The sequence below is a fragment of the Schistocerca gregaria genome, chromosome 8, assembly GCF_023897955.1.
Source record: "Schistocerca gregaria isolate iqSchGreg1 chromosome 8, iqSchGreg1.2, whole genome shotgun sequence".
NCBI classification, from domain to species: domain Eukaryota; kingdom Metazoa; phylum Arthropoda; class Insecta; order Orthoptera; family Acrididae; genus Schistocerca; species Schistocerca gregaria.
In genome coordinates, this window is record NC_064927.1 from 107,418,799 (window position 1) to 107,431,268 (window position 12,470).

Below are 12,470 nucleotides of genomic sequence, written 5' to 3' on the forward strand. Positions count from 1 at the left end.
GCACTCTGTCTTTGCACACCTTATCTCTCAGACTGAGTGTCCACCATGTGTGCGAATTTATCCATGGTCAAATGTTAACTGATGGGGTAAGGTATTTTCGTACGTTTACATATGGAGAAAGTCTTCCAAGTTCCGGCTATACCTACCGTCATTTAGTTCACGGGTGTTATCAATAATGAGAAAGCTGTATTGTGAGTGGTTCCAGCAATCAGCACATAGGGACCCACATGTCGCACAATGAATTTGTAAACCTAAGTGAGCATGGTAAATGTGGTTTAAATTGATGTTGTCTTGTTTGAATGCTATAATGAGATCTGTGTTGTCCTTCACCAGCTGTTTTGGGATCCTGGAATACGTTTGACTCAGATAAAATACATCAGCACCCATGTGACGGCCAAAGCAGAAATATTTACCGATTTGATCTTGTTTTTCAACCGTGACATAATCAAATATGAACTCTGTGTTAGGCTTTATCTCTTCAGGTGGGGGGGACGTCGCCGATTTCACTGAAGGCTCTGTACGTTACATCATCCACTCCCTCTAATATTTTCTTCAGTAACTGGTACTTGGGCTGGATGAGTGTTTTGGAGAAGACGAAAAGGTGCTCGAAGCGGACTCCTTCAATGTGCATTAACAGAGCCATGAGGACATCTGTCTTACCACAGCTGGATGGACCTACAATTATAGCTCGTATTCTGTCGGGAAGGAGTGGTCCATTCTTGTTGGTCTTCTGGTCTTGGTCATCATCACAGGACCAGTCACCTACAACAAAGCCCTTGAGATGAGGGTGTTTTACCTGGCCCACCATGATACCTACTGTGGTAGGTAAAGGTGTGGAATACGCTTTTATATGATTGCGGTATAGAGACTACACACAAACGTATTTTTAGTCACCTTACCAACTGAGCTACAGCACCTGCACAATAGAATGAACTCGAGGTGGTATATTTAAAGGGAAGGCAGTCATATAGATTAACGTAGGTGACATTTTGTCTTGACATAAAAAACACTCAATGACAAATTTAATATTATAAAATAATATATTTATTTATTAAAATATTTACAAATATGATCTGCTGCACTGCTTAAAAATGAATGTACTGATTTTTTTCTCATGCCGAAGTACAGTATTTGGAAAATAGCTGCTTCTTGTATGCTTGAAGTTCAGCACGTATATGTCGTAATGTAATGGGTGAATTACAATAGTCTGGCATTCCATCACTAAATTTGAGTTCTACATTTTCAACACTTATTCGAGGAATAGCACAAGACTTGGGCACTGGTGTTATAGAACATTGTTTTAGTATGTATATATCATCTATGTGGATGCTACATGTGTGAAGCCAGTTAATGATGTCAGTGTACACTGCCTGAACATATGGGCACCATCTATTTAGTCTCTCTATCGTACTAGTTAGAGTCGTGTCTAAATTGAACAAGTTATCAACAGTGGGGTGATGCATGAAAATACTATAGCCATCAGCACTTTCAATTTTTACTGTAGCAGCATCATCATACACTGATAGAATACTCACAGACTACCACAGTACATGTCCTGGTAGGAGTGGGATGGATAATATTTGGTAGTCATATGACTCTTGATTTGTGTTTTTACGTGACACAGTTCATCCCACTCATAGTCAGAAAATTTCACTTTAATATTTTTGAGCACATTTTCCAGCACTAACACAGTGGTTGAAAACATATCCATGTAGGACTTGGAAGTTTCAAAATACAGTAGCCTCTCAACTAACTGTTAACACATAGCTTGAGGCGAATAGTAACAGATGAGGTGAAGCGGTGGTCAGTATCTTCTAATCCACGACATCCACACCAGTGCTGTTAGCCTGCTGTTCTTGCACGGATGGCGGGATGTCCCTTGTGAGATTATGATCAGTGGACGGTGCGTATGAAGGAGCCCAGTACTGTGAAGCCCCGTCAAGCGCAGCCTCTGGCACCGACATTAACACCTGGCTATCCTGCTCCAGCATGCAGAGAAGCTGAGCTACAGGATCCTGCGTTGACGAGTCCGAGGCCTTCACGTGCGTGGACCGGGACATGCTGGGACCTACTGATGCTGACGTCATGGGCGGAGCTGCTGGAGGACCAAGACGAATATCCATAAGAAATGATGTGATGTTTGTAGAGAAGAAATAATAATAATAATAATAATAATAATAATAATAATAATAATAATAATAATACAGTAATGGACTCAAACATCCCAGAGCAAACAAACAATAAAACAAACAGACCAAAACGAAATCTTGAGACAGCCATCAGAACAAGCACAAATAGAACACGAAGTGACACACATGTTAGATATAGAAAAAAAATTTCAGCTGACATATATAGAATCCAAAATCTCACAATAAGAAGCGATAGAGCAATTAGATGAAAAGTAGCAGAAATTACAAGCACTGGCCAAATGACTTAGAAGATACAAAAAAAGTGAAAATAGAAGGAAACAAAACCAAACATTCAACACAAACCAAAAGAAACTTTACCAGACGATAGATAACACACACATTAAAATACACAATCCACCAAACAGAACAGACATGGAACACTTCTGGAGCAACATATGGTCAAACCTGGTACAACATAACAGGCATGTGCAGTGGATACAAGCAGAAACAGACACATACAAGATGGTACAACAAATGCCTGAAGTGATAATTTTGCAACATGAAGTCACCCAAGCAATTAATTCTACTCACAATTGGAAAGCCCCCGGAAAAGATAAAATAGCAAATTTCTGGCTAAAGAAATTCGCCTCTAACTAAATTCACATCTAACTAAATTATTTAACAGTTACATTTCAGACCCATACACATTCCCTGATACACTTACACATGGAATAACGTATCTGAAACCTAAAGATCAAGCAGACACAGCAAACCCAGCTAAATATCGCCCCATAACCAGCCTACCAACAATATACAAAATATTAACTTCAGTCATTACACAGAAATTAATGACACCTACAACACAGAACAAAATTATAAATTAAGAACGAAAAGGATGCTGCAAAGGAGCACAAGGATGTAAGGAGCAACTGATAATAGATGCAGAGGTGACATACCAAGCTAAAACTAAACAAAGGTCACTACACTACGCATACATTGATTACCGAAAATCTTGATAGTGTACCCCACTCATGGTTACTACAAATATTGGAAATAAGGATATTCTAAATTGATTCAGTTCCTAAACATAGTAATGAAAAACTGGAAAACCACACTTAATATCCAAACAAATTCAAATAGTATCACATCACAGCCAATACAGATTAAGCGTGGAATATACCAAGGAGACTCATGAAGTCCTTTCTGGTTATGCGTTGCTCTGAACCCGCTATCCAACATGCTAAATAATACAAATTATGAATACAATATTACTGGAACATACCAACACAAAATCACACATTTGTTATACATGGCTGATATAAAACTACTGGCAGCAACAAATCAACAACTCAAGCAATTAATAAAGATAACAGAAGTATCCAGCAATGATATAAATATGGCTTTTGGAACAGACAAATGTAAGAAAAATAGCATAGTCAAGGGAAAAAACACTAAACAAGAAGATTATATATTGGATAACCACAGCGACTGCATAGAAGCGATGGGAAAAACAGATGACTAAAAATATCTAAGATACAGACAAAAAATAGGAATAGATAACACAAATATTAAAGAAGAACTAAAAGAAAAATATAGACAAAGACTAACAAAAATACTGAAAACAGAATTGACAGTAAGAAACAAAACAAAAGCTATAAATACTTATGCTATACCAATATTGACCTACTCATTTGGAGTAGTGAAATGGAGCAACACAGACCTAGAAGCACTCAATACACTTACACGATCACAATGCCACAAATATAGAATACATCACATACATTCAGCAACAGAAAGATTCACATTAAGCAGAAAGGAAGGAGGGAGAGGATTTATCTACATAAAAAACCTACATTATGGACAGGTCGACAATTTAAGAAAATTCTTTATAGAACGAGCAGAAACTAGCAAAACACGCAAAGCAATCACTCATATAAATACATCAGCTACACCACTACAATTTCATAACCACCTCTACAACCCTTCAGATCACGTAACATAAACAGATACGAAGAAAGTAAATTGGAAAAAGAAAACACTACATGGCAAGCACCCGCATCATCTAACACAGCCACACAAAGATCAAGACACATCCGACACATGGCTAAGAAAAGGCAATATATACAGTGAGACGGAAAGATTCATGATTGCAATACAGGATCAAACAATAAACACCAGATAAATGCAGTCTTTTCAAACAACAAATAGAAATAATAGACCACATCACAAGCGGATGTACAATACTAGCAAATACAGAATACCCCAGAACACATCACAATGTAGCAAAAATAGTACATCAACAACTTGCCATACAACATAAACTAATAAAACAACACATTCCCACATACAAGTATGCACCACAAAATGTACTGGAGAATGATGAATACAAATGTACTGGAACAGAACCATTATAACAGATAACACATAACAAACCTGACACCATACCCACCAATAAAAAGAAGAAATTAACACAACTAATCGAAATATCCATATGCAATACAACAAGTATACAAAAGAAAACAGGAGAAAAAATTGAAATATACATCCAACTGGCTGAGGAAGTCAAGGACATGCGGCATCAGGATAAAGTTGACATTATACCAATTATACTATGAACTACAGGAGTCATACCACACAATATCCACCAGTACATCAACGCAATGCAGCTACATCCAAACTTATATATGCAACTACAGAAATCTGTAATTATTGATACTTGTTCAATTACCCTAAAGTTCCTAAATGCAATGTAACATATACTGTACAGTTAAAAGGAAATCACGCTTGATCAAGATCCGCGTCACATTCCATTTTTAACCAGACATAATGTCTGAGGAAGAAAAGAAATAATAATAATAATAATAATAATAATAATTTGAGGACTTACTTTTCTGGTGCTGCTTGCTCCTCCTCCTATTTTGCTGTGGTGGTGACTGACGCTTCATCTTGACCGACTGGAACAGAGATGGAGGAGCTACTGAGTCGTCCTTATATAGAAGCCAACTACATCATCATGATACTGTGCTGCTATTGGTTGAATAAAGTGAACATGTGACCTATCGAAGTGCTCTCTAGAGGAGAACTCGTGAACTAGATCAATTCGTCGCTCTGCTGGATCAGAGGCTGTCGTCTCTTGTGGGCTGCGAGCTTATATGTGGGCTTTAGAAAAGGTAGACAGTTCCAACAGTAGCAGATGTTTCCAGAAGATGGGTTATGTATTTTTAAAGCATTTCGTTGGAGGGAATTTATTTGGAGGACTGTGTTCTTATTCATATGGTCCATGATTAATGCACGTTTCCATTCAGCATGTAGGAGGTTATGGGGGCAGTCCTAGGCTGTATACTTGCAAACTACACTGCTGTTAAACTCATCACGGTCGAACACCAATAACTCATCGATTGAACACATTCAGCAGGATGGGCTTCAATGGTATATACACTGTATACGAATATGCTTACGCCGAAGCGAATTGGCGTCAACTGCATGTCTCCTGCATTTTGGAAAAAGGATTCATACCGTAACCAGCATATGATCATGTGCATGCGCAAACTGCAGGCTTATTTACCATCAAACATTCATGTCTCCATCCCTCTGCATTGATGAAATCTGCTGAACAGAATTCTTGTACTTACTGCTCCGACACTCCTCCATTATCATATGCTTCCACGCCTCATGTACTGAACTGTGGCTACAGTCCTCCCTGTTCTATCACCCACATCCATCTCTATGATCGAACACATGGCAATGATAGCTCAGCAAAGACAATGTGCAGGAGAACGGTAATGGTAGTTCAGTGGAGGTAGCACAATTGGCTTTCTTCCCGCCAAAATCAACCATCTTTAATGACGTTGCAGTGGCGCTCTATGGTGACAAGGGCATTAACTAACACAGTTGGATTGCATACACACGTGCATGATATAAATTATTATTATTTATTATCATTTATTAACAATTCATTATTAAGATAAGTAAGGTTCTTTTGCATGCATTTTCCTGTTGGAATTCAAACTTCCCACCGTTTTTTCTTCTGGAGTCTTAGGTTAGTGGACATAGCCAAAATTCCAAATTCCCGCTATTTTTTCATGAGGTTAGGTTAGTGGACGTAGTACAATTGGCCTATTTTTCCGCCAAAACCCGCCATCTTGGATGACATCATACGATGTTGCCAAGTCTATATGCCACCATCTTGGATGACATCACAGCTGCCATCTTGAATAAATTTGGCAACAATGCAACGTGCGCCACCGCGTTACCCATCACCCTGAACTAATGCCACCGTTGCACTCACTAGAGGCCATAATCGCCCACACAGAAATGGCGCAAGGCAAGATTGCCTTAGTCTCCGCATACCTCAGCCCCAGAGCTGATGATGATAGCGACCTCACGTGGATCTTTGACACCTATGAACAGGTCCTCTTATGTGGCGAGCTTCATGCCAAGCACGGCACATGGAACTGCCGAAAAACTAATCCCTGAGATGAGAGACTTCACGACCTTGAGGGCCGACTTTATGCAGTAATAAGAGCCCCAGAGGACATTACCTACATCCCGTTCAACCTCAATCTCCGGCCCAACGTTCTTGACATTTGTATCACGAAGAACCTCGATCCCGACCTGAACCTGCATGTTCTCAATGTCCTCACATCCGACCACTTACCAGTAATAGGCCACATCGGTGATGCCATGGAACCACCTTGACCATGAAACAGCATCAATGTTGAATGGGACCAATATCAACGGTAGCCGAACAATAATGTCATACCCACAGCAGCACTTACCACAGAGCACCAAATCGATGTCGCTGTTACCACACCAACAGATCAGATACAAACAGCCTACGAACTAGCGTCCACCAAACCATGTTCCTCGAGGACAAATACGACACGTTTCCACCGCTAATCCAGGACCTAAGTACCTGAAGAACCAGGTGTACCGCCGATGGATCCGTACCAGACACTCGCAAGAAACTGAGTACAGTAAATCGGCTCACCAGGGAAATTCACAGACGAGCCAAAGAGTGGACAGCACAGGTCTGGCAGGGTCGGATGTCGGCATTCCAACTGCGCCTGCGTGATGACTGGAAACTCATCAAAAACCTGAGGGCCCCATAACAGCATAAACCTGCCCTTTGATGACCTTAGGCAGGCTGAACTATTTGCCTCCATATACGAAATGCAAAACAAAGTGGAGCAGCAGGGAGTCCAACCGCCTGATAAAGAAGAATTCAATAGACGGATCCACGCTACCTTTGAGCAGATACGGTCCCGCCCTATTGACGACGTCGCGGAATTAGCTACCACCGCTGAGGTCCGCATGATACTGCAGCGACTCAACATCAACTCTGCACCTGGGCCAGACAACTTGTCAAATGAACAACTCAAACGCCTGCCATGCAAGCCACTTGTCCTGCTCACCCGCATTATCAATGCCTGCCTCCTCCACAGTTACTTTCCTGACGTGTGGAAAGTGTGCAAAATCGTTCCCATACCGAAGAAGGGCAAGGACCTCACTAAGCTGGAAAATCACCGTCCTATAAATTTGCTGCCCACCATGTCAAAGGTGTTGGAACGGGTCTTGCTCACATGCATCCATCGACCATTACTCGATGTCATATGCAGAGAACAATTCCCTTATCAGGAAAAACTGTCAGCAGAACTGCAGCTCCTCCGGATAACGGAATTCGTTACAAAGAGTATGAACCTTTCAAAATTCACGGCTGCAGTCCTATTGGATGTCGAAAAGGCGTACGACAAGGTATGGCGGGACAACCCTCCTCGTCAAGCTGCACGATGATACGGATTTCCCCCGCTGCTACCTCAAACTCATTGACAATTACCTCACCAACAGAAGACACTTTGTCGCCATCAATGAGAAACGATCTGTAACAAAATTCCTCAATGAGTGCATCCCACAAGGGTCCGTCACCTCCCCTACACTGTTCACCGTGTACGTCAATGACCTGCCAACAACCCCTGACACCGTTCTGGCCCAGTTTACCGATGACACGGTCTTACTGGCCCGCAACAGACGATTGGACACCACGATCCGGAAGCTGCAAGAACAAGTCGACCTCACTGAAACATGGGCACGATTAAACCGCATCACAATCAATGCGACGAAAACTGAGGCCATCCTTTTTACGCAACGTCGTTCTGAACTCCCTGACAGGATTGAAATCAACGGACAACGAGTCCCATGCCAACCTACAGTTCGCTATCTACGGTTTACCCTCGATAGCAAAATGCTCTTCAAGGCGCACGTTGTCGACAAGAAACTCAAAACTACGAAGGCCATCCATGCCCTCTTGGCCAGCAAAGACATGCTACCAGCAACGAAGCTCTGTATCGCAAGAGCATCCTCCTGCCGGCCATGTTATATGGTTGCTCCTCCTGGGGCATCACCTGTAACACCAATCACCACATGCTCCAAACGCTACCAAATAGGTGCTTCAAATGGATTCTAAATGCCCCTCCGTGGACGAGCACTGCACGGATTCACAGGGAGCTGGCAAGCCCGCGACCTTCCAGGCCAAAAGTTTTTCCAATATATTGGGAGGACTCAAATATCACTTTTAAGTACTACTCCGACCACCACCAAGCGTTGGCGTTCTTTAAGGCTCATAAGATCCCAAATTATACTCACCAACAGCCCAAGGATAAGTAGCTGAAAGTGGTCATCAAACGCCTACCCGCACAAATCACAGCTGATGAGGTCCAAGAGCTTATCGATTTCGGATTCAACGATGCCAATGTCCACCAATTCAAAAAAAAGGGAAGAACAGACAACATCACTAAAGGCTCAACCAGTATTTGTGGTATTTCTCCCACATAAAAAGGATAATGAAGGGATTTATGATGTCAAATATATGTTGTATATGAAGGTCACTATAGAATATTATGAGAGCAAAGATGGCCCGGCGCAATGCAAAAGGTGCCAGAAGTTCAGCCACACTGCGAATTATTGTACTATGCCTGCTCGCTGTGTCCGATGTGCTGGCACCACGAGATGCACACGTGTACCCGCTTCAGGCCTTACCACCAATACGTGCAAATTGCAACACAGAAGGCCATCCGGCGTCTTCGAGAGGATGCTCTTAGTTCCAAGAAGCTATCAAAATTTACCAGGCGCAACATCAACGATTTCTGGAACGCCAAGCTGGCGCAGAGAACGCTACTGCTTAACGATTTCTGGAACGCCAAGCTCGCACAGACGATTGAGAGAGCGGTAGCGTCCTCCATGCCTCTACTAGTACCACATCGGCTCAAGCCCAACTTCAACAGTAGCGGTCTTCGCACTCCTTGAGGGGGTCGGCGAATTACAGTGAGGCCATACATCACCGACGGACCTGATGGAGAGCAATGGTCGCACCTCAGACAGAACCTTCGGAATTTACCAAACCTGGGGTAGTTTTTCGCGGCCCTTAAACAACAGAACATTTTACAGTCTACAGCACGGAAATTCAACGACGTACCAGACCTCATGACGAAAATTACTGCCCTCATTGGAGGTGCTATGGACCTCTTTACAGCTCTTTATGGCTAATAGACCCGTCCGATTTGCCAGCCTCAAATTCTGCGTGTTTAACGCAAACGGAGTTCAAAACAAGAAAACGGAAATCAATGAATTTATTGAAAAGCACAAAGTGGACATCCTGTTCCTAACTGAAACTCATCTCAGGACTACCCAGGCGTTCAAACTCAAAACCATGATTGGTCATAGAACTGATCGCCAAGGAAAACGTGAAGATGGCACGGCTATCTTCCTTCGGCCGTCAACCTCCCAAACCAAACTAGGCACTCTGCTGCTTACATCGTTAGAAGCGACGGTTGTCGCCATCCATACCCTCCTGGGGAAAATAAGTAAGCTGCCACCAGTTTTAAGTCCACAACACACCCTGGAAGAAGACGATCTTTTCGCTGTGTTTGACCCTCATGATTAAGTCCTACTTTGTGGTGACCTGAATGCAAAGCACCAAATGTGACACAGGAGGATCACAAACCCGGAAGGTGAATTACTTCATGCACTCGAAGAACGACTACAGGCAGTCACCATCGGCCCTGAGGAGCCCACGTACATCCCGTATTTTACGGCTCACCAACCTGATGTGCTTGACAAAGCAATGGTGAAGGGACTTGACCCCGAGATCCATCTGCAAAGCTTGAACGATCTCACTTTCGATCACAATCCAGTCTTGGGCATCATTACCAGAGCCTTGACGGTTCCCCCCCCCCTCCCCCGGTATCCACCACCTGGGACCAATATAGTCACTGGCTTAACAACAATGTACGACCCACTGTGGATGTCTCGACTCCAGTCAAGATCGACGATGCAACCGCACAGCTCACGGGCAAGATACGGAAAGCATTTCAGGATGCCTCTACGGTGACATACTTCCCCAAGTCACACTTCCAAGTCTTGCCGCCGATGTTACAGGACTTAAAAGTATCTAAGGAGTCGTGCTCGAAAGGGATGGCAAATCCACCAAAACCCAGACAACCGGCGAGAAATGAACCGACTCTCCTGTGAACTCCGGAAATGCGCTCACGAATGGCGCGCCGAGCGCTGGGAAGACTGTGGATGAGCTTCCAATTAAACTGAAGTTGGAGCTGAGCCATTTTGTCTCTGTAACCCGAAAAGGGGTACCACAGCCATGCATGATGGTGACCGCCAAATTTTCGACGCTCTGGGGAAAGCGGAGGTATTTGCTACCACCTATGCAGAACAAAACACGTTAAATCGCGACCAAAATCACGCCAAAGATGTTGAACTAAATGAGCATATCCAACTTACAGCTCACTGGATGCGCAGTCACCGCCACGACGACAATCCCGAACTGACTACCACACGGGAAATTTGCAGGATCATTCGCAGGTTGGGGATCAACTCGGCGCCTGGTCCAGATCTCATTACAAATTACCAACTCAAACATTTACCTAGGAAGCCGATAGTACTTTTAACCAAAATTTTCAACAGCTGTATGTTAAACTGTTACTTCCCTATGTCTTGGAAAACGGCAAAAGTGCTCCCGATCCCCAAACCGGGGAAAGATCCGAGACATGGGCCTATGATTTTTTGGATAAACCTGTTGCCCACACTCTCTAAACTCTTTGAAAGGGTTGTGCTGGCCAGGATTCGCCCACAGCTGGTAGCGGACGTCATCCACCAGGAATATTTTGAATTTCAAGAGCACCTGCCAGCAGAGCTTCAACTACTCAGGATAGTGATATGAATCACACCCACTATGTTCCAGCAATTTTCTTGGATGTGGAAACAGCATATGATAGGATTTGGCATGACATCCTCATTGTCAAACTCTGTGACCAGACCGACCTGCCACTGTGTTATGTCAACCTCATTGCCAACTACCTTACGGAGCGGACCTTCTCTGTTACCGATGATGGCGTTAGATCTGAACTCAAGAGGGCTGACAAAGGACTTCCATAAGGATCGGCCCTCTTGCCAATCCTGTTTGCTATCTACGTCAATAACCTTCCGACCCTCCCCACCACGATACTTGCACACTTCGCCAATGATACGGCTTTCCTATCCTCAAGCAGACAACCTTGATTTTGTTTCGGCCGTATCCAGTTAACACCGAAAAAACAAATGCCATTCTGTTCACCAGGCGACGCCCGGTCCTCTATACCAAATTCACTCTCTTTAATGCTGAAGTAGACTGGATGGATAGTACCAAGTATCTCTGAGTACCTCTGGATAAAAAGCTCCTGTATAGATGAGGATTACTAAGACCATCTACTCCCTATACCCAGTCCTCAAGAGCAGCGACATGCACATCCGGACGGCATTCCGCATTTATCAAGCCATCATACAACCTATGATTCTGTATGGCAGATCAACGTGGGGAACAGCTAGTAATGTCCACATTCAGACTCTAATAGGAAGAATCTGAAGTTTATCATGCAGGTCGACAGTATGTGTCCAGCGGAAGTGTTTAGAACCAGCCGGAGACACCTGTTCTGGAGCCTCTGTAAAGATCAAATCATGGAACGCACTCAGAAACTAGTGGATAAAATCGACGCTCTCAGGCCATACTCCCGTCATCTGGAATCAGTGGGTACAGTGCAACCAGCATAGTGGCATAGGTATTGGGTACCACTTTCGATCTTGGCAGAGTAAGATGAGGGGGAGGAGGTCGAGAGGACCAATTTGAGCCCAACGCCCTCCTAAAGATACATCATACGAATCGCAAATAAATACATTTGCCACTACATACCCTTGAAAGTCCAATCCACGAAGTGGGCAGCACTCTGCCACCCACGACAAAAAAAAAAAAAAAAACCTCGAGACTAGGAAGGGTTGGAGTTCCTTAGTGATCTTAGT

At 43.3% G+C, this 12,470-nt stretch overlaps 1 protein-coding gene across 1 annotated transcript in view; it reads right to left on the reverse strand.

The window, feature by feature from the left end:
- Window positions 1-1,079: 1,079 nt before the first annotated feature.
- Window positions 1,080-12,470, reverse strand: part of LOC126284431 (uncharacterized) — a 113,017-nt gene continuing 101,626 nt past the window's right edge. The window contains exons 2-3 of the mRNA XM_049983352.1: window positions 5,017-5,083; window positions 1,080-2,095 (exon numbers count right to left, since the gene is read on the reverse strand). Of these exons, the coding sequence (XP_049839309.1) occupies window positions 1,815-2,095; window positions 5,017-5,074 (339 nt within the window). The 5' untranslated portion in view covers window positions 5,075-5,083 and the 3' untranslated portion in view covers window positions 1,080-1,814. The remainder of the gene's footprint in view (window positions 2,096-5,016; window positions 5,084-12,470) is intronic.